Source organism: Gracilinanus agilis, chromosome 2, assembly GCF_016433145.1.
Source record: "Gracilinanus agilis isolate LMUSP501 chromosome 2, AgileGrace, whole genome shotgun sequence".
NCBI classification, from domain to species: Eukaryota; Metazoa; Chordata; class Mammalia; order Didelphimorphia; family Didelphidae; genus Gracilinanus; species Gracilinanus agilis.
Window position 1 is genome coordinate 2,248,667 of NC_058131.1, and position 22,296 is coordinate 2,270,962.

Sequence of the window (22,296 nt, forward strand, 5' to 3'; positions counted from 1 at the left end):
GGAAGAGATCTCAGTCTAGAGCTGAAAGCTGGCACGTCTGTCTGCTGAGCCATCCCGAGCAGGAATGGATGGCTTCTGCAGTTTTTGCTTTGGGATCCTTCCATTTTGCTGGGGCATTTTCTCTGGTGGCTAGTGGAGGTCAGAGCCTGGAGCATCTTTTTCATCTTTATCTTCTCAGTGCTTAGTACTGGGTGGGCCTTCCATGTGGCAGGCTTGGAGTAAATGCGGGTGGCATTGAAGTAGCCCACTGGCCCTCACTTTTCTGCCTCCCCACCTCTGGGCTCAGGCTTTGGCTAGTGAGACTTCTCTGTGATGAATAAACAATGGGGACATTTCAGAAAATGTTCCTATTTAGGTGGCATGTCTAGCTTTTTGTCACTTCTGGGTTTCCTCTGATTGTTTACATGTATACTTCTTTTGTTTTGGGGCTTTTTGGGGAGAGTAGATGTGCTGGAAGGCTGAGTTCCCGAAGAGGGCGGGGGCTTCTGTCTGCTTATATCTCCCCCCCCCCCACCCAAAAAAAAGACATTGGGAGCTCTTCGGGAGCCGGTACCCAGCACACTCGGGGCTCCTCTCATTCTTGCTTTGTTCTCCGTCTTCTCCGTCTTTCCAGTGGGGTTACTGCTCTAACACGGTTGTTTATGCCTACACGAGGCCTGACCGCCCTGAGTACTGTGTGGTCTTCTGGGATACAAAGAACAACGAGAAATATGTGAAATACGTAAAAAGCCTGATTTCCATCACTACGTGTGGTGACTTCTGCATTTTGGCCACCAAGGCTGATGAGAATCATCCCCAGGCAAGTGTGTGATGGTCATAGAATGTCCATGTTCCGGGCTGCCTGTCTTCCTGGCACCTCGAGGGGGTTTCCGTCTCCCCAGCCTGGGCTTTGGTGTCTGAAAGATCCCTGCAGCCCCGGGACCCCTCTGTGGCCCACAACTCCTCTGCAGCCGCAGTCTGCGGCTGGCGGCTGGGAGTTCAGGCCAGGGTGGGTGGTTGTGGGCCCTTTTCGTCCTTCCATTAGGTGAGCCTGTGAGGGGCAGTGAGGTAGGCTGACCACAAGCCCTGAAGCCCCCCGTGGCTCACGGTGTCCCGTGAACGTCTGTGGGGTGCACCAGGGGGCCTTTTTTAAGCAAAGGAAAAGCGTGGGGCGAGCTAAGGAAACTGGGCTTGCTGGCTCTGTTTGCCCAGCTGGGAGGAACCGGCGCCCTCGAGGCAGCAGGGATTTGGGTGAGTTTTGCTTTGAGGTTCAGAGCTCAGTCCGGGATCTTAGGACAAAGAGAGGCAGGACAGGGAGCCCTCCAGCCGCTGGTTCCTCCCGCGTGTGCCCTGCGGCTCTCGGCATTTGGGCCACAAGAGGTGGCCGCTGCGGGCTCAGGACCAAAGGCGTCCAGGCTGACCCTGTTTTCTTTTCCGACAGTTTGTGCTGGTTCTTTGTAATTCTATCGGGACTCCCTTGGATCCCAAGTACATCGACATCGGTAAGTGACCTGGGCTTGACTCCCGCCTAGGATTCGGGGGTGTTTTATAATGGTTTCTGTAGAGACCACGACAGCGTTTTCTAAACAAGTCGTCCGGCTCGGTGGCTCCGCGTCCACGTCTTTAGAAGCGCTTCTTGGTCTTTGGCCGGACCCTCCCCTGTACAAGGAGATGCCGCACCTCTAAAGCTGCTGCTGGTCTGGGCAGGGCTTCGGTGTGGAGCCTCCCCCTGGGGGTGAGCGGCGGCAGCTGCCTGCTCGGCTCTCTTCTGGAGGCCCGGCCGGGCCAGGCTAATGCCCGGCGCTCCGTGGTGGTCCACGAGCTGCTGGTCCATGCCTTTCCCGGGCTGCTCCGCGCTCCTCATATGCCTCGTTCTCAGGACGTTTAGGAGCCTCGGCTCTCCCGGGGCGGCTGCCCCCTTGTTGCTGGGGCCTTGCTCTCGCCCAGATCTGGGGTCTGACCGTGGGACGGACCTCTGGGCTAGCCGGGTGGACGTCGTCGTCCTTTCTGCGTCCTGGACGTGCTTTGGGAGGACGTCCGAGGCCAGGACCGACCAGTACGGTCAGGGAGAGAAAATCTGACCGCCAAAGCGCTTATTTTTCACAACCTCGTCGTCCAGAGGCTGGAAGCGTTTCCCTGCGTTCCCTGAACGCTGCCCCTTGGCTGGGGCGCTTGTTCCGAATTCCAGGTTTGGGGAATCGAGAAGAAGAAGAAGGAGGAGGAGGAGGAGGAGGACGCTCTCGGCACAGCCTGATTTGGGACCGTCATTAACCGAGCTCTCCCGGGGCTGCCCCATGACGGGCTTTGCTTGTTTTGACGTGTCTTAACGGATGAAGCGTTGAAATGTCAGATTAATTTAAAAAGCAGAAAAAAAGCCAAACGCAAGCCGTGGTGCTGGGTGTGTGCTTCCTGGCAGAGAGGAAACACGGCCCTTTGGACTGAGAGTTCCCTCAGTCACTGGGGTTGGGGGGCATCAAGGAATGGTTTGGAAGTGTGTCGGGGGCAGGCCATCTGGACAGAAGAGGAGAGCCCCTTCTTCAGCAGGCCTGATCACCACTTACTGCCCCGGACTCCTGGGGTCTGAGTGCAAATCCAGCTGCAGGCACTGACAGGGCTGTGAGACCCTGGGCAAGTCACTTCCTCTCTGCCTGCCTCAGGTTCCTTAACTGTGAAATGAGGTCAGAGCACCCCCCTCCCAGGGTTATTGTGAGGAAAAGTGAGATCATGTTTGTGCTGTGCTCAGCTCCACACCTGGCACACAGTCGGTGCTGAATCTGCTTCCCGTCTCCTCTATCAGCTTCATCCGTCCGAGTTTGTGATACCTCCGGTGGACGGGCAGAGGAGAAAACCCCCGAAACTGGCCTGTGCTCCCAGCATGCCCCGGGCTTCCTTTCCTTTCCTTTCCTTTCGCTCTTTTCACGTGGGGCCCAGCTTTGTCCTTGACAGCCAGAAAGTGTCGAGGCTGGTTTTTGGGGTTCTTGCGCCTCCCTGCGTGGCCAGACCGGCTGCATTCCTGGGTCTCAAACCAGTTTTTTACAGTGTCCCTGGCTGAAACTTGAACAAACAGGCCTTTCATTGCCCCCAGGAAGAGGGCCAAAGGCACAAACCATTCCTTCTGCTGCAGACGATCCTGTAAAATTCCTTTTAAGTCTCTTTGCCAAATTCCAAAAGTGCTGGAGGCTAAAAAAATCCAACAAACCTCCCTGGCTTTGGCTGACCTAATTCTGGGCTGTGGGCTGGGCACAACTGGGCCTTCTGAGCCCTTTCTGACCCAGCCTCCTTCATGGTGAGCTGGGGTTCAGCTGTGTGTGTGAGTGAGTGTGTGAGAGTGTGTTTGTGTGTGTATGAGCAAGAGTGTGTGTGAGTGTATATCAATGTGTGTCTGTGTATGAGAGTGTATGTGTATGAGTGAGTGTCTATGCATGTCTATGTGTGAGTGTGTGTGTGTCTGTGTGAGTGAGGGAGAGTATGTATAGGAGTGTGAGTGTGTGTGTATGACTGAGAGTATGCGTGCCTGTATGAGTGTATGTGTATAAGTGTGTGAGTGTGCGTGTGAGTGTGTGTATGTGTATCAATGTGTGCCTGTGAATAAGAGTGTATGTGTATGAGTGTCTATGCATGTCTATATGTGTGTGTATGAGTGTGTGAGGGAGAGTATGGATAGGAGTGTGTCTGAGTGTGTGTGTATGACTGAGAGTATGTGTGCCTGTGTATGAGTGTATGTGTATGAGTGTGCATGAGAGTGTGTGTGTGAGAGAGTATATGAGTATGTGTGTGTGTATGAATGAGTGTGAGTGTCTGTGTGTGTGTGTGAGTGTCTGTTGTTCGGCTCATCTTGGCCACAGGGCATCCAGCACATTTATGAAGCACTTACTGTGTGTGTCAGGATCTGGGCAGAGAACTGGCACCTCAGAAAGGAAAGGGGAGCCCCTGCCCGGAGGCAGAGAAATCGGGGAGCCCCATGGAGGGGACGGGAAAGGCCTCCTGGCCAAGGCGGAAGGGCGAGCTGGAAGAAAACTGGCTCGAGGTACTGAGGCGGGAGCAGACGGGGACCCATTTTGGTGCCTTTTTGGTTGTGTAAAGCGGCCCCCGGGGTCCTCCTTGCCTCCCCGAGGGGTGCCGGGGGGCTCTCCTGGGCTCAGGCCCCCCTGGCGGTCCCACGCTGGCCCCAGGGATGCCGAGGCAGGTGGGCAGTCCGAGTCCCTCGTTCTAGAGTGGCTCCCACGTCGCGGCCTGCACACGGGTGCCTGTGGACGGGCCAGCGTGGACGCTGCTCACGAACGTCCTCCCTTTAACACCACGCAGTGCCCCTGTTTGTCGCCATGACCAAAACGCACGTGATCGCGGCCTCCAAAGAAGCCTTCTACACGTGGCAGTACCGTGTGGCCAAGAAGCTCACGGCTCTGGAGATCAACCAGGTGGCGAGGTCCCGAAAGGAGGGCCGAGAGAGGTGGGTGCGGGCCCCGGCCCTAAGGGGGGCTCCTCGGGGAGGCTCGGGGGCCACAGGGGGACTCTGTCTCCTGCCTCCTGGCCGGCCCGGGCCTCGGACTCTCCCTGCCAGACCGTCTCTGCCGGAGAAGCAGAGATGGGGCTCTCCCAGCAGCACTTCCTCACCGAGCAATCACGCGCTTGGACAGGGCTCCCAGCAGGCCTGGGAGGTGGGTTGGTGCCCCAGTTATCTCCACGTAATGAGGGGTTCAGAGACCTGCCCCCCCCAACCTCCCTTGGCTCTGGTCAGAAGCAGGATTTGAACTTGACGTCTTTATCCCTTGGAGTCTGGCGCTTCGGAGTCAGAGAGGGCCACCTGGAGGCTGGGGGGGTGGGCGGGATGAAACTGGGGCTCAGGAAAGGGGTTCCGGCGAGGGGCCGTTTCCATGGCAGGCTCGCCTTCACTGGACAGAAGGACTTCATTAGAGAGAGCCTCGAGCAGAGGGGCTGCTTACACATCGTTAGCCAGTGGGTGGGGGGAGAAGGGAGCCAGGACACCCCAGACTCTGCCAGGGTTCTTCAGGTGGCTTCCTGGAAGGCAGGTCCTCGAGGGAGGCACTGCACTGGAATGTGTCTGTCGAGGCAGCGCCCCTTCTCTTCTCCCCCCACCCCCCTTTCTGGCAAATGCTCAAATGCGGGGAAGCTCAGCTCTTTTCCTGGCCATCCCCTCCTCAAGTCTGCTTATTGCTTTTCCAGGCTCCCTTTTAGTCCCCACCACAGTCCCCCCTCCTCCAGGAAGCCTTCCCTCTGTTCTGCCCTGTCTCGGGCATCCTCTTGTAGCCCCGGAGCCCAGGCTGGTTCCCAGATTGGGGCTGACCGATTGGTTTCCCTCAGGATTTATCACGTGGATGATACGCCTTCTGGAGCCGTGGACGGGGTGCTGGACTACAGCAAGGCGGCACAAGTAGGTGACTTCTGTTCTGCCCACAGCTGAGTTGAAAGGAAACTCCTTGCTAGCCTCCATTTCCTAGAGGGGACGGACAGCCATGGGACGTCGGCTCGCTTCACCCACGGAAGGCAGTGACGGGCTCGGGCTCTGCACCCCTTCCTGCTCGTGGGGCTGAAACGGCGCCGACGTACGCTGGCGATGTAGAGGAGAACCTTCTGAGGGCAGGATCACGTCTGCTCCTCCTCGGAGCCCGGCGTTGGCCGAGAAAAAGAATAACCCTTTTTATGGCTTTCAGGGAACCGGAGATCCCATCTGTGCTATAACGGCCTCGGATAAGACGCTGATTGTGGTAAGGGATGAACGTTTTCTTTTATTTAAGTCATAAAAGTAACAGCCCCAAACCTAGTGCTGAGGAGGGGGAGAAATGTGAGTCACAGGTTCCTGAAACCGCTGCCTCTGCATCTGTGGCCCCGGCAGCCTCCCAGGGACGGAATAGGGCGGCCCTTGTCCCTTCAGGGGGCACAGAGGAGCCTTGGGCACGTGGGGCCGCGTCCTTCCCCACTGGAGGCGCCTGCATTATACCTGAGACGCTGACCTAGCTGAGGGCACCTGGGAAGTGCTGTGGGGGCAGGGCCAGGCTGGGCGCGCCTCAGGCACTCACCTGGGCAAGTCACGTCACCCTGTTTGCCTCAGTTTCCTCCTCTGTCCAATGAGCTGGAGAAGGCAACGGCAAACTGGACACAGAGCATCGGGTATGACAGATGAATGAACAACAAGTAGCTTTGCTGCTTGTCAGTGTGCTGTGCTGAGGAGGACTCAGAAACTCAGATCTCGGTTTAATCCTGCCCCTAACTGAGAAGTGCCTCTGTTTCCTTTTCTGTAAAAGAGGGACATGATGGGGGGAGGCTGCACAGCAGCTATGCTGTGTCTGTAACCATCGACAACACAAACTCCAGCCCCGTTCGGGAACTCCCAGCCCTCGTGATGGGCTGCCCCGGAGGGAGGGCTCCCCAGGGGTCGGGATTGCCCTCAGGAGACCAGGCGTGCGGCGGATCCTGGGCTTTTGTATTTGACACATTCGTTTTAGAAGCGAGTGTTTCCCCCAATGCTTTAATGTCTTTGGAGTTACCCGAATATGAATTTTTGACATGTATGGAAGCCAGTGACACTGTAGTTTAAGTGAGTGCAGTTGGGGTCCCTCGCCTTCTGTCTTAGAATGAATACTGAGGATTGGTTCCAAGGAAGAGCAGCAAGGGCTAGGCAATGGGGGTTAAGTGACTTGTCCAGGGACACCCAGGTAGGCAGTGTCTGAGGCCCAATTTGAACCCTGGACCTTCCGTCTCCAGGCCTGGCTCTCTGGCCTAGCTGCCTTTTCTTTTTAAAAACAATCTTAAGATAATGTGATTTAATTTTCATAACCAAATGAGTTTTTTGTCACGCTGGACATGTGGGCAGAATTAGCTCTCAGTTAAGTAACTTCATAGTCTTTTTTAAGAATTCAGTTTTTTCCCCAATTACACATAAAAGCATTTTTTTAACATTTGTTTTCTAACATTTTGAGTTCCAAAGTCTCTCCTTCCCTCCCTCCCATCCCTCTTCCTGAGACAGTAAGCAATTTGGTCCAGGTTATACATGTGCGATCATGCAAAGCATATTTCCATATTGGCCATGCTTTGTTCCACGAAAGGAATAAAATGAAAAAGAGTCGGCTTTGATCTGCATCCAGACTTCACCCATTCTGGATCACTGTGTTGCTGAAAACAGCCAGGCTCTTCCCGGTGACGATGATCTCTGGGTTCTGCTCATTTCTTTCTGCGTCAGTTCATGCAGGTCTTCCCAGATTTTTCTGAACTCATTCTGTACGTCTCCGATCTAACCTAAAGGCTGCAGTTTGACTTGAAAGCCCTTTGCAGCCTGGATTCACCCTCTTCCCAGGCTCCCTCCTTTTCGGATGCTGTCCCCCCACGTCCGCCAGGTGGACTGACTTTGCTGCCCCTGGTGCTCCTTGTTGGGCAAGGAGACCGGCAACTGGTCTGGGTTGTGGTGTCACCCATTGGCACCAGGACCGTCCCCGTGCCTTAATGGAGAAGGTTTCCAAGACTTATACTTATACTTATGCGGTCCAGGCACTTATACGCTTAATTATGGAAACAGAAAAAACTTTAGAAGCCGGGAATATAATCTCTCTCGACCTCATTTTTCAGGGCCGTGAATCGGGCACCATTCAGAGATACAGTCTTCCTAATGTCGGTTTGATTCAAAAATATTCCCTCCAATGCCGAGCTTACCAGCTATCCTTGAACTGCAACTCGAGGTAAGTAAAAAAAAAAAAAAAAAAGATTGACTTGGAAAGAACCCGATCATTTGAGATAGTTTGGGAGTCATTTAAAACAATTGGAATATTCTCCTATTTATATGTATTATGCAAATGATGATAAACATTTTAATCCAGTAGGGCTGTCCCAGGTTAGTTCATATTGTATTTTGTATAGATTTCTTTTGTTTCTGATTTGAAATATGTATTTTTTTTTAACCCTTAATTTCGGTATATTGTCTCCTAGGTGGAAGAGTGGTAAGGGTGGGCAATGGGGGTCAAGTGACTTGCCCAGGGTCACACAGCTGGGAAGTGGCTGAGGCCGGGTTTGAATCCAGGACCTCCTATCTCTAGGCCTGACTCAATCCACTGAGCTACCCAGCTGCCCCCTGAAATATGTATTTTTGCTAGAAACATTATTATTCCAAGAACTGCAAGATAACTTTTGACTTCTTGTGTTCCTTGATTTGATCTCTGTTCAGTTCTCTCACTAAAGGAGTTTGGTTTTGTAGGTGGACGGATTTTGAACTTAGAACAACATTCAGCTAAGTCCTTTAACAAGCATTTATGAAATCAGGTGTTGGGAAGCCACTGATTTGAGTAGAGCCCCTTCCCCTTCTTTCCGGAGTTTTCTGCTGGGGCGTTTTCCTGGAGAATGGTGATCCTTTTCCATTGGTGTCTTCTCTTCCCCGATTCTCAGCCGCCTCGCTATCATAGATATTTCTGGCGTCCTCACTTTCTTTGACTTGGATGCTCGAGTGACCGACAGTACGGGGCAGCAGATGATAGGCGAGCTGTTGAAACTGGAGCGCAAAGATGTCTGGGATATGAAGTGGGCCAAAGATAATCCAGATTTGTTCGCAATGATGGAAAAGACCAGGATGTATGTTTTCAGAAACTTGGATCCTGAGGTAAAAACGGGGGATGAGAGGTGCTAGTTGGTCCCTGGACTCCTTCCTGCTCTTGGGCTGGAGGTTGCCAGGTGCTCGTGGGGTGGATTCCCAAGTCCAGGTGGAGAATGGGCCCCTCGGATTGGTCCTTTTAAAATCCCCCTCACTTCAGATAACGTTTGCCTCTCCAGCAAAGATTTAGAAAGCAACCAGCCATCGGTAAAACAAGCCTGTAACACCTCCCCGAGTCTGACATAGGATAGAGCCATCCCAAGGCAAGCAGTGTTTAGAACCGTTCTGCTTTGGCTCAGGGACGGAGCTAGTGCCGTAAGGCCAATTCAGGCCAGATGGGAAGAAGAGCTTCCCAAGAAGGAGAGCTGTCCTGGGACAGAGGGGCTTCCCCATCCCTGGGGCCGGGATGACCATTTGTGGGCAGTGTTATTGTCGACTCAGAGGTACTGCAGGCGGGCATCAGTGCCAGGGTGCAGGAGAGCTGGGCTTGGGTTCTAGGGCTTAATTTCTAGAGCAGGAGAGCCGTGTCTGTGGGTGTGAGTTGTGGTTCTTCAAGCATGTTTGTAGAACTCTTGTGAAAACCTGCATGTAGGAGGCCACTTTGCTGATTATCTGGGGCTGATTTCTAATGTGAGAGTGGATTTTCCTGTCCCTGGCATGACTCAGGTCACCCCCTCACCTCCTCCACTAATAACGCAGAAAGTCATTTTAACGATTGGCCAATGAGAACTTAATTAGGAAAGGAGACTAACCCAAGGCCTTGGCCCAGTGTGACATAGGTGAAGTAGGAGTTGCTGTTGAACGCCTTACAGTCTGGCAGGAAGAATCCAGGGGGGTCTGGAGACAGGAGCTCCCTCGGGCAGGTCTTGGGCCTTTGTGTCTTTTCCATTCTCTCTTCATTTTCTCCTCCTCCAGTTGGCTGCCAGACCAATTTTCTAGTAAGTCTCTGAGTAGGAGAGCCCTTACCTCTTCCACCTCTTGTCTTTTCGTGTCTTCCCTCTGAGACCTGCTTGGGTCCCGGTGACTTGGAGCTTGGCCAGTGGCCTCACTGCTGTAATTTCCCTCCAAGGCAAAGCTCGCCTTGAATCTTTGTTCTGCTTAGACTTTGAGCAGCTGCACCTCCGCTGAGCCGGGATCCCTACAGACAGCCATTCAACTCAGGCTTTGGCCAAGGAGCACAGGGGCCCCTTCCCTTGGGGCTGGTGGAAGGGATTTGACCTCCTGGAGGCACCTGGTACATGGGAGAAAGCTACTGGCATAGACTTGTACTTCCTGTGTCCTTTCCTGCAGCCTGCGCTCTGCACCCCACCTTCCAAAAGTGGAAGTGGCCAAAAGCTTGTGGGCATACCAGGCTGCATGGACAGCATGTTTATTGTTTCTGTGTTACACACACACACGCACACACACACACAGTTGGTGCTAAGGGAAAAATGAGCTCCTGGTAGAAAACCGTTTCTCAGGAAGCTTTAATAGAAAGGGCTGCTCTGGAGGACACGCATTTCTGTTCAGGTGCCGGCTTACTTGGAGTCTGGCTTCTGTGACTTTTAGAGGGAGGTGGGTTTCCTTAAGCATGACCACTGTCTGGGCTCCTCTGAAGCCCTCCTGTTCCATTAGCCCAGGACAAGGGGATGGGCTGGCAGTGGGCAGTGGCTGCTTGCATCTTCTGGCATCCGTTCTTCTCCCTCCTTGTTGACCTTTTAAGGACAGGCCTATGAAAGCTCACGCTGTGCCCCTTTTGACCATGAGATGCAGCATTCCTTCTGGGCTCCTTTAGAGGTTAACCATGAATTCCAGACCCTCACCTTTCCTTGATCTGCACATGAAGCTTTTCCCAGAATAACTGGGCGAGGTGGCGGTGCTCTGCCCTCAAGTGTTTTTCACTAACAAGGAAAATTTCCATTGCAGTAGAGGGGCTGGTGTTTGTTTTTCTTGGAGGAGTTGTGAAGATGTCCTCAACTTTCTGACATCCTGTTGAAATCTCTCATCATTACTCTTTGGCCCAGCCTGTTCCCTTCTCCAGGGCCCTTTCCAGGCGCTGACGAATGTGACTGCTCTTGGGTCCTGACTTGGCTCACTTGTCCTTTTTGTAAAGTCATCTCATGAGTCAGGGCAGATGGATGTTCAGGCTTGTAGGTCATCCTGTGGTCACCCTCTGCCTTGGGTCACGGCGCTCAGGCATCACATGCCAGGACACACTGATGTTGTCAGTGGCCTTGTCCGAGATGGTTTTGGAATTTGGGCTCCCTTTGTCTTTCTGGCTACTTGGTGGGTTCTCCTTCCAAGTTGTCCCCAAGACTTTGTTCTTCACATTATAGAAAGGCCTTCAATTCTAGCCACACCCGTGCACTCTTGCTCACTTCATTCCATTCCCTTCCTTCTTATGGACTTGGCCATATTTCGGAGATTGTTGCCTCCTCTGTATGGTTCCTTTGCCGTCCCTAAGCCCCACATAAAAAGGGGAAGTTATGGGAAGCATGTGTGCTTTGGGAGGGAGCTGTGTTCTGCTTTACAGTCCCACGAGAGCTATTCCTTACCTCTTTCTTTTTGGTTCATTTTCCATTTTCTTTGAGGGAGATTCATTCCTCTTCATAGATTTCTGTCCTAATGCAGCCTGGTCACTTTTAGGAGAAATAAAGGGATTTGGCAATATTTTCTCAAAGTTCCGACCCAGTAAAAGTAAGACATTCCTCTTCTCCTCACTGCTAGTAGCTCTCTAGAAGCCTATCCGATAGCATGAGTTCTCACAGAATGGAAGGAACCCTCAGTAGCTGGCCCCCTCTTGGGACACTTTGCTTTAGTTGGGGTTTACATTTTTAAAATCACAATTTAGACAGGGTTTACCTTTGTTTGCCGCAGAGCATCCGATAGCCTTCTTTCCTAGTTTTGTCGTTATTGTCTAACTTCATTTGATAACCTGTTTCCGTCTGCTATTGGCTACTCGACTAACGTCGTTGTAGGGAGCTCGAGGGGCCCACATTCGTCTTAGATTCACTTGTGGCTGCGTCACTTGGCTTTTGTGTCTGCAAGTCTTTCTCTTGGATGTTCAGTTTGGTTTCTCTTCAGTGTGTAGCTGCCATCTCAGAAAAGGGCGCGATGGTTTTGGTACTGTGGTAACCTCGTGCCGTGCCCCCTCCGCTAGAATGAGATTCCCCAAACGAACGTGGTAAGCAGGGGCGGCTTGGCCGTGAAACCTGAGGAAGGCCTTGTGGAAATTAAAACTAAGACCTGCTTTTCTTTCAAAGGAACCTATTCAGACTTCTGGATACATTTGTAACTTCGAAGATTTAGAAATTAAGTCGGTTCTCTTGGACGAAATATTGAAGGTAAAATGCATTTTTCCCATTTTAGTTCTTGATTCACTTTGAGTTAGTGCTGAAGAAGATCCTTTGCAAAGCTGGAGTCGACCCTCCTGATTCTGAGCTGCATTTGGGTACCTTACCTTGGTCTAGGGCAGGACTCCACTTGTTCTCTTTCCATACCATTAAGTGGCCCCTTCTCCACTCAGACGCCCAAGTAGAGGCCCTTGTGATGCCTGGGGTTTGCCCTCAGAACTGTCCCCCTTTTATCCCTCCCCCGGCCCTGAACGTGGGGACTGCCAGCCTCGGCAGCAGAAGGGTCTTTATGGCTGCTTTGGTGGCTGTTGCTGGATGGGGGCGGGAGGTCCTAGTGGTATCCCTACAAGGCTGTTATGGCCTCCCATTCCCCACTGCTTCGCACAGTGCCTTTCTCTCTCCTTCGCGGGGCCTGCCAGGGATCATCTTTCCTTGGTAAAATCACCAGAGATGGGCTGATTTTAACACCCAGCTCCCAGGAGGCACTGGGAAGTTTCTTATTTCATTTTTCATTTTAGAATCCTGAACACCCGAATAAGGATTATATCATCAACTTTGAGATCCGGTCCCTGCGGGACAGTCGAGCATTGATTGAGAAAGTTGGCATTGAGGATGCTTCCCAGTTCATCGAGGACAATCCCCATCCCCGGCTTTGGTAAAGACCCAACTCAGAGGAGGGGAACTGTGTGTGTTAGGTGTGAGAGGACCCCCTGCTTGGCTGTCCAAGGGGAGCTCTCTGGCTCTTGGTCCTGCTTCCTTATGTAGGTGGTCCTTGGGCAGCACAAGGCTGGAAGTCCTCACGATTAAGCCCAGCCACTGTGACACTTCTGGAGTATTTGACATGCACAGTCTCAAGAGGGAGGTCCTGAGAGGACTCTTGCCTCAGTGTTCTGGCTCCATCCGTGCCAGGCTCCCTTCAGGGAGTACCGAGAGGGGGTGAAGGCCAGCTCTGCCTCCCTCCACTAGAAATGGATGGGTTGGGCCCCGTTTCCATGTTTCTGAACAGGCGCCTCCTGGCAGAAGCTGCTCTTCAGAAGCTGGACCTGCAGACGGCAGAGCAGGCCTTTGTGCGCTGTAAGGATTACCAGGGAATCAAGTTTGTGAAGCGACTTGGCAACCTTCAGAGTGAGTCCATGAAGCAGTGTGAGGTGGCCGCGTACTTTGGCCGGTTCGAGGAGGCCGAGAGAATGTACCTGGATATGGACAGAAGGTGAGCCAGGTGTGGGGAAGTGGGGAGGCATAGGCTTGGGGCTGGAGCTAGTGGGCACTGAGGCAAAACACCTGTGGACTCGGGGTCCATGTATGTGGAGCATCTTCCTCCCCGCTTGTGCTCCTCTTCCCTTTTTAGTCATCTTGCATGCACCACCAGAAAGCCTGTATCTGACCGGGTCACTCCCTACTTCAAGACTCTAGCCATCTTCCAAGGCCTAGGGATAAAGCCTACCCTATAGGCTGGCATTCAAGGCCTCTTAAGGCCATGTGCCAATTTACTTTTCTTTTTTTTAAGTTAACTTTTTAAAAGTTTAAACTTTAACATTAAATAAAAAGGCATCTCCATAGGCAAAGTAGGAGAGAAGAAAATATCTGTCCATGAGATTGCAATTCTGCGCCTCATGTGGCTTGGTTTCCCTTTGAAGGGTAGAATAAATTAAAATGAAGACTTTCATGATATACAAAATCTTGGGTACTTCAGTTCAGGAAATTATGCATGATAACTGCCTAGATCTGTTAGAACCAGAGGATAAGTCAAGTGAGAAAGAATCCATTGATCACTTCCTGAAAGAAATTTCCAAAGGAAAAATCCCAGGGAGGTTCTAGACAAAACCCAGAGTTCCACAGTATAGACCAGGGGTTCCCAAACCTTTTTGGCCTACTGTCCCCTTTCCAGAAAAAATATGACTTAGCGCCCCCATCACATACTATTAGTGCCCCCTTACAAGTTATTCACTGCCCCCAAATGCACCTGTGGCCATCACCGCCCCCCGGATCACTGCAGCACCCACTTTGGGAATCACTGGTATAGACAAAATACTACAAACATTTTATTTTATTTTATTTTATTTTATTTTATTTTATTTTATTTTATTTTATTTTTAACCCTCACCTTCCATCTTGGAGTCAATACTGTGTATTGGCTCCTAGGTGGAAGAGTGGTAAGGATAGGCAATGGGGGTCAAGTGACTCGCCCAGGGTCACACGGCTGGGAAGTGTCTGAGGCCGGATTTGAACCTAGGACCTCCTGTCTCTAGGCCTGACTCTCAATCCACTGAGCTACCCAGCTGCCCCTACTACAAACATTTTAGAAGAAGCAGCTCAAGTACACAGAACCCCAGGATCCCTCAAACCTTGGCAGCTTCTACAGTGAATGAGAGGAGATCTTGGAATACATTGTTCCAAAAGGCAAAAGCTGTAGGCTTACTGATAGTCAAAGCTGGGTATACTCTTTAAGGAACAACAAGTGGATCTTTAATGGAGTAGCAGGGGCATTTTGAGCTCCCAGAGACACAAGTGTGAGGATGTTGAAAGTTCTTTCCGAAGGAAGAAGATATAAAAGCAGGGGGAAATCTCACACCATCTTACAACTAGAAAAGTGACTACATTCGTATCAGCTTTTCCATTTATATAAACTTTTTTTTTTAATGAGAATAACTTACATAGGCAAAGAAAATGTTGAGAAAAGGAGTTTAAGGGCAATTTAAAACTATACCCTAAAAGCCACTGAGCTATCTATCTATATATCTACCCACCCTTTGGCCCAGTAATACTACACAATAGTAGGCCTATACCCCAGAGAGATCAAAGAAAGGAGAAAAGGTCCCATGTATTAAATATGCATATATGTATATATATAATAAGCATACATCTGTTATTTTTATATTAGCAAAGAACTGGAAACTAGGGAGTGCCCATCTATTGGGGAAATGGCTAAACAAACTGTGGTACCTTCATGGATTGGGAATATTTGTGCATCATTGGAAATGACAAAATGGACAGTTTTAGGGGAAACTTGAAAGACCTTTCTCAGTGGACGCAGAGGGAAATGATCAGAAGTAGAGCTATTTGTACAAAGACAATAATGATATCAACAAAAACAACTTTGAAAGACTCCAGTCCTCTGATCACTGCCCAGTAACAAACTGTTATTGCCAAAGGGACCATGTTGTTGCCTACAGCCCCCCTCTTGCCAGAGAGGTGACAGTCTTAGAATGCAGAATGAGCTGTATGTTATTGAACATGGTCTGTATTTTTTAAGATTTCTTTTTAATCATTGATGGGATAGGAGAAGAGAAGATTTGTTAAAAATAAGAAGAAGAGAGAAAAAGGCCATTCTACAATAGCATTTCCTTTTGGGGCACTCACACAGTGAGGGGAGGGTCTCCTGTGTGTCTCTGAGCTCAGAGCATTCCTTGGATCAAAGATCTCAGTTTTCTGTCCTCTGCTCAGCAGTATCAGGCAGCATTAGAACAGAAAGGTGCAGGGGAAGCAGGGAGACCACCTTGGAGAGGGATTCCTTGTAGATCAGGAGGGGGGAATTTTAGAGAGGGAACGGACTTGGTGGACACCTGGTCCACCTTGTACCCAAAAGAAAGGCACACAAGTGCTCATCTGGCCTCTGCTTAGAGCTGCCCTGGAGGGAGAATCCACTGCCTCCTGGGGCTTTTGGATGCACCTATGACCAAGGAAGCTTTTCCTGACACTGAGCCTACCTTGGCCCATGCGCAGCCTCTACCCTTTACTCTCTCATTTCCTTTGGGAGAAAGCTCAACATCACATTTCTCTAGATTCTGCCTTTCTCTCATCTTGGTGTCTCTGGCATCTTATGGCCTGGCCTCTTCTTAGATTCTCCCTAAATGTGTAAGAGACTGAGCCCTATATCAGCAGGGCAGAGGGTGGGGGCACCCTCCCTTCCTTGGGCTGGAGGCTTATAGCCTAAGGTGCCATTGGCTTGTTGGGAATTCCTGTTACAAGAATCCTCGGAAGGTTTTCAGCTCTGAGCTGCTGATTGACCTGAAGAGCGTGTTTCCTTGGCTACTTGGCACAGAAGGGAGGTGAGTTTTCTGCTCTCCTATTCTCTGGTGAAAAGACTATCCTGTGTAGTCCTGGAGGAGACACGAGAACAAGGGGAATGGAGACCGTGTCGTAGGGGGGTCTGGAGACGACTTGGAGATGAGAAGGCTGTGAGATAGCTTGGCAGATGTTGGTGAGCAAAGGCCTTTAGATTCTGTTGAGCTCCATCCACGTGGGCCAGCCTCGTATGGCAGTCACAGAACCTACCAGGATCCTGGGTTGGGTTACCAGGAGGCCTCTCCTGAGGAAGAAGGATTAAACTTGTTCTGTCTGTCTGAAGAGGGCAGAACCAAGAGCCAGGAGGGCAGCGGCTGTCTGAGGAAGTGGGGCATCCCTCATGGGATGGCTACAAGCAGAGACTGGATGGCTGGTTGTCTGACATGTCCCAGGGAATTCCTCGTGTATTAATATTCCTCATATATTACTTTAGTAGGTGCTTACTATGCTCAGCAACCTCTGAAATGCTTTCTAGACCCGAGTTTGTCACTCTGAACACCATGCAAGATCTGAATGCAATTTATGTCTTTAAGCAGTAAAAAAAGACAACTGAATTACCGCAGAATCAGAGAGGGCTTTTAATACTTGTTTTTTAAAAACCTCATTTGGGCAGTTATTGGTTGGAATGATTCTTCTTTTTTAAACATTTTTACCTTCCATCTTAAAAGCTCTACTGCGTATTGGCTCCAAGGCAGAAGAGTGGTAAAGGCTAGGCAATGGGGGTCAAGTGACTTGCCCAGGGTCACACAGCTGGGAAGTGTCTGAGGCCAGATTTGAACCCAGGACCTCCCGTCTCTAGGCTTGGCTCTCCATCCACTGAGCCACCCAGCAGCCCCCGGAATGATTATTCTATGGCTTGGTTGTAGCCTCCATTCCTTTTCTTATTTTGTAGAGCAAAAAAGCAACCAGGAATCAAGCATATTTCTTGTCCTGGATTTTATGTTTGTAAAATTCAGATCTGACCATTAATACATCCGTTTTATAAACAGATTTTTACGGTTGTAAATTCTCCTCATCCATAACGGACATTGTTGAAATCCAGAAAGAATGATGAATGCTAGTCAGCCAGCTTGCATTCATTCAGCACCTTGTTTGCCAGGCACCAGACTAGGCCGAGAGCCCTGTCTGTGGCCTCAAACTCCTACTCTGGGGGTCTCACTTAAATCCTCACCTATGAGAGAAAATGGAACGTTCGCTGACCGCCGGCATAGAAGACAAATGTCTGCTTGTGGAGCCGATTTATCTTTTACAAATCGGGGCCGCCGAGGAAGCAGGAAGCGCCTCACTTTGGAGGCTTCGCCACTCCCCACCAGGCTAGCCCGAGACTGACCTCTCGGGGTCCCGTCCATGTGCGCGTTCCGCAGGGTTTGCTCTTCTCGCAGGGACCTGGCCATTGGCCTGCGGCTGAAGCTGGGCGACTGGTTCCGGGTACTGCAGCTCCTGAAGACGGGATCTGGGGACGCCGACGACAGCCTCCTCGAACAAGCCCACAATGCCATTGGAGACTACTTCGCTGACCGACAAAAATGGTATCTGTCTAGACCTGCCCAAAGATTCGGGGAAGGTGTGGCCAGGCTGCTAGGGGTGCCGCGGGGCACGCAGTGCTGGGCCTGGAGGCAGGAAGGCTGCCGGCCTCTGTGTCCTCATCTGTAAAATGGGGCTTCCCTTCCCCGCCTCCCGGAGCCTCCCTGAGCCCTCTGACAAGCCCGGCGAGTCCTGGAGGGTGGGCCGAGCCGGAGCTCAGAGCAAGGTTTCCTCAAGGGATTCATGTCTAACGAGGGAAAGGCGAGTTTTCCTTCTAGAAATCGCCAGCCGTTTCCTTTTAACGGGTGGACGGTGGGCTTGTGTTGGGGGCCAGTGAGGGGAGCAGAGACAGAGGGCCCGCGCTCTTGGGGGGCTCCCGGCCACTCACCGTGCCGTAAAGGGTGCGACACGGGTGCCCCGCACAGGCTGAACGCGGTGCAGTACTACGTACAGGGTCGCAACCAGGAGCGCTTGGCCGAGTGCTACTACATGCTGGAAGACTACGAGGGCCTCGAGAATTTGGCCAACTCGCTGCCGGAGAACAACAAGCTCCTTCCTGTGAGTATTTGGGCCGGGCGTGAGGCCGGCCTCGACGCCGCCCCCCGGGAATGCCCGGCAGCGAGGGGAGGGTCCGAGCTTTGGTCCGAGGCTCTGGGAGGCTGTTTAGTGGGGTCTTGGCAGGAGCAGGCTTGGGGGGGCGGGATGCTCACTGCTGTGGGGACACCTGAAGACAGCCGGACGGACGCTGTCCTGGGGATGGAGCGGTCAGCTGAGTACTTGGAACGCTGACCTTCCCCCATGATCTGCGCTTCCGGACTTGTGCCTGATGGGCCGGACAGACTGGCCGGTGCCGCTAAGCCGTCTGGAGGGCGCCTTCAGGACTCCCTGTTAGCCCTCAGGGCGTGCAGCCTCCTCCTGGCTCCTCCATCAGGGACATGGAGGGGGCCGCTCTGGCTCCGAGTGTCCGTAGCACGTCCGCCGCCTCGAGCCCCCTCCATCCCTCTGCCTCCTCAGGCCGCTCTGCGCAGGCCCCGCTTTTAGCCGAGGCGTCTCTGGTCCTGTCGTTGCTCCAGGAGATCGCCCAGATGTTTGTGAGGGTCGGGATGTGCGAGCAGGCCGTGGCCGCCTTTCTGAAGTGCAACCAGCCCAAAGCTGCCGTGGACACGTGCGTGCATCTGAACCAGGTGCGGCCCCCCATGGGGCGACCCTCTGACAGGGGGGCGCTTGGCTTGCCCTCGAGTGTCCGGTTTGGTCGTTGGGACTTGTGGCAGACTTGGGGGGAGCTGGATGGTGGATGCTGTGTGGAGTCGGAGGGGCAGGAAAAAGGCCCCCCATTTATTAGTCACCTGCTGGGTGCCAGGCACACTGCTCAGTAGGGGCGTTACCAGGTTTGCCGGCCGGTGTTCTGATGAGTCAGGAAGGCTCTGGGGGGCTCTGCCCCAGGCTGCCCTCCTTGTTGTCCCTCCCACAAGAGGCCTCCCCCAGGACCTCGTATTCCCTCAGCCATGGAGCAGCATCTGCTTTCTTTCCTGCGCTCCGGCCGGTCACTTCTGAAGGCAGGGCCTGGCCTCCTGCTCCTGGCCCTGCAGGCACAAGCAGCCCCTGGTGGGGTGGGTGCGGTGTTAGGCCTTTGGCTTCTTTTTTTCTCTTTTTGAGGTGCTGGTTTGTGTCTTGTTGGGTCAGAGCCTGAGGGAGGAGCCCCCCAGGGACTCAGTCACAGATTGATTTTGCCGAGTCTGGCTCTGAGGGGGCCAGTCTGTGGCCTGGAGGGTGGGAATGTCCAGTGAAATGTGTTTCTGCAGGGGCGGGAAGTGCTGCCACTTTTAGAAAAACAGACTGTTCTTGCCCCAGACAGCACCTTCTGCCTGACTGTGGGGAAAAGCATTTTTGCTTTCCTGTATCTGTGCTGGTCAGGGATGACAAGCTGAGCGGGGCGTCTGGGTGGGACCTGCTTTTCTGAACTAAACCCCGATGTCCCCGCTATAGAGATCGATACTCTATAACCAGAGACTAATCTGAGTGGCCTGGGTGGTCGTCGGATGAAAAGAATGAAACAGACTGGAAGCACGGCTTGTTAGCTCATTGTACTTCAAGAAATACTGAAGTAGCCACTTTATTATAAAGGAAATTAAAGATCCCCTTCCCCCAAAAGCCAAGAAAGTTTCCCACAGTTACAGAGAGCAAGATTTTTACTATAGTCAAAACAAAAGCCTTAGAAGCCTCCAAGGCGTAGACAAAAACCTATGCTAAACTATCAACTACATGTGTTATCTTTAAGTGGAGCCTGGGACATCTCTGTTAGGTCAGAAAGCCCCGTCAGTTTCTCGGCCTTGATGGTATTAAACAATTTTTTGAGCCTCATTATTTTAATTCTGGGCAAAATGCCCTGCCAAGGGTTCGGCCTTGGCCGTACCAGCCATCTGTGTTCTCGGGTAAAGGGGAACAGAGTTAGCTCCCCTCCTGCTGGAGTGCTGAGAGCCCAAAGCTTTTTTAATAAGACTATGATGTATTTTGAAGGAAGGTGAGAATTATGAAAGGAATCAAAAGAGGAATCTCAGATTTTTATCTTAGATATCCCACACCTGTCTCGCCCCGTAAATAGGGCGGAAAGATAATACAGGGCTCTGCCGGTCTGTATTGATCTTTTGAGGGGGTCCAGATAAAAATATCTACTTGAGATTCTAATTTCTCTTAATAGCTCCCAACATATCCCCCTTCTCTTCAAAATAACATGATTTTTTAGACAGGAAAACTTTGAATAATGAAAGAAGTTAAAATTGGTTATAATCATCAGTTATAGTTGGATCTGATAAGAATTACAGATCAAATTGCTTGTTTATGGCTCTCTACACCCGCGGCTGAGGGAGGCTTCGTCAGAGGACTTTTGTAGCACCCACAAAAGAGGCATCGTGTCCGCTCCCAGGGCTCAGGCATGTAGTTCAGATGCCTCGGGCATGACGGCCCTCGCTGCCCATTTTCGCTGGCGCCGCAGCTGCTGTGCCTTTCCAGCCTCTCTCACCCGGGCTGGTTTTCTGAACAAAGCAAACGTTGCAGCTTCTTGTGTCCCCTCAGTGGAACAAGGCAGTGGAGCTGGCTAAAAATCACAGCATGAAGGAGATTGGGTCCTTGCTGGCTCGCTACGCGTCTCACCTGTTGGAGAAGAACAAGACCCTGGACGCCATCGAGCTCTATCGGAAGGCCAACTACTTCTTTGATGCTGCCAAACTCATGTTCAAGGTATGGCCACTCCCTCCAGAAAGGCCCTCACACCGGCCTGCCTGCCCGCCTCTGGACCACCTGCTCTTGGGCGGGCTTCCTCCTTTAGAGGCTGAGCCTAGTGGTGGTCCTGGCGAGGGACACCGGCATACGCTCCACAGGACTTGGCAGCTGAGGAGAAACCTTCCCAGTGCCCCCGAGGAAGCTTTATTTTTCTAGTACTTTTTAGAAAAAAATTTTTTTCCAAGGTTACATGATTCATGTTCCTACCCCCCACGCCCCAGTAGCCACTGTGCATTTCCACTGGTTTCTTCATGCGTCATTGATCAAGACCTATTTCCATACTATTGATAGTTGCACTGGGGTGGGTCGTTTCCAGTCTACATCCCCAACCAAGTCCGCATCAACCCATGTGTTCAAGCAGTTGTTTTTCTTCTGCGTTTCCTCTCCTGTAGTTCTTCCTCTGAATGTGGGTAGCGTCTTTTCCATAAATCCCTCAGAACTGTCCTGGGTCCTTGCATTGTTACTAGTAGCAAAGTCAGTTACATTTGATCGTGCTACAATGTATCCATCTCTGTGTACAGTGTTTTCCTGGTTTTGCTCCTTTCACTCTGCATCACTTCCTGGAGGTCTTTCCAGTTCACATGGAATCCCTCCAGTTCATTATTCCTTTGAGCACAATAGTATTCCATCACCAGTAGATACCATGACTTGTTCAGCTATTCCCCAATTGAAGGGCATCCCCTCATTTTCCAGTTTTTTGCCACCACAAAGAGCGCAGCTATAAATATTTTTGTAAATGTCCTTTTCCCTGTGATCTACAAACCTGGCAATGGTATGGTTGATTGAAGGTCAGGCAGTCTTTTAGCACTCTTTGGGCACAGTTCCAAATTGCCATCCAGAATGGTTGGATCAATCTGTGGAAGCTTTCTTTAGCCTCCTCTAGGAGCTTCTCCCTGGGGTTGGTAGAAGGCAGGGCCTTCCCCCCATCAGCAGAGGAGCTGCCCTGGGGAGGGGGTGGTGCTGCTGCCCTGACTGTCTGTTCTAAGATTGCAGACGAGGAGGCCAAGAAGAGGACCAAACCTCTGCGTGTAAAGAAGCTTTATGTGCTATCTGCCCTGCTCATAGAGCAGTACCACGAACAGATGAAAAATGCCCAGAGGGGAAAGGTTAAAGGAAAGAGTTCAGAGGTGAGAGCCTGACCGGGTTGGTTCCTGTTCTCAGTGTTGGACCCTGGGCTGAGACTGAAGAGGGGTTGGGGAGCCCCCTGGGGGGGTCATTGTTTTGGGGCACTTTTTTAGTGGGCTTGTCCGAGCTTCTTAAGATGAGCCTTACTTTCCTGGGTGGAGGCTCCTTATTTTAGTAAATAAATCCCTTGGAAAAATAACCCCAGTTGACCATAGCATGTGTCAAAATGGCCTCCTTCCTTCCCCAAAACTAAACAAAGCTGAGAACAAGCCACAGCTGCTTAGCTAGGACACAACTGAGGTGAGAAGATGGATACACTTTGGAAATGGAGGTGGCTTGTGACACCCATGCCAAGGGTCAGGAGCCTTGAGTTCAAATCCAACCTTAGACACTTAAAAA

General features: G+C 51.6%; 1 protein-coding gene across 2 annotated transcripts in view; it reads left to right on the forward strand.

Moving 5' to 3' along the window:
- The window catches only part of WDR35 (WD repeat domain 35), a 62,637-nt gene that overhangs the window by 24,359 nt on the left and 15,982 nt on the right, over positions 1-22,296 (forward strand). For both annotated transcript variants that reach the window (XM_044663004.1, XM_044663003.1), the window contains exons 10-24: positions 614-799; positions 1,421-1,481; positions 4,285-4,429; positions 5,302-5,371; positions 5,652-5,705; positions 7,561-7,670; positions 8,371-8,581; positions 11,815-11,895; positions 12,423-12,559; positions 12,911-13,114; positions 17,352-17,498; positions 17,919-18,051; positions 18,567-18,677; positions 20,566-20,730; positions 21,759-21,899. In XM_044663004.1, the coding sequence (XP_044518939.1) occupies positions 614-799; positions 1,421-1,481; positions 4,285-4,429; positions 5,302-5,371; positions 5,652-5,705; positions 7,561-7,670; positions 8,371-8,581; positions 11,815-11,895; positions 12,423-12,559; positions 12,911-13,114; positions 17,352-17,498; positions 17,919-18,051; positions 18,567-18,677; positions 20,566-20,730; positions 21,759-21,899 (1,956 nt within the window). The remainder of the gene's footprint in view (positions 1-613; positions 800-1,420; positions 1,482-4,284; positions 4,430-5,301; positions 5,372-5,651; positions 5,706-7,560; positions 7,671-8,370; positions 8,582-11,814; positions 11,896-12,422; positions 12,560-12,910; positions 13,115-17,351; positions 17,499-17,918; positions 18,052-18,566; positions 18,678-20,565; positions 20,731-21,758; positions 21,900-22,296) is intronic.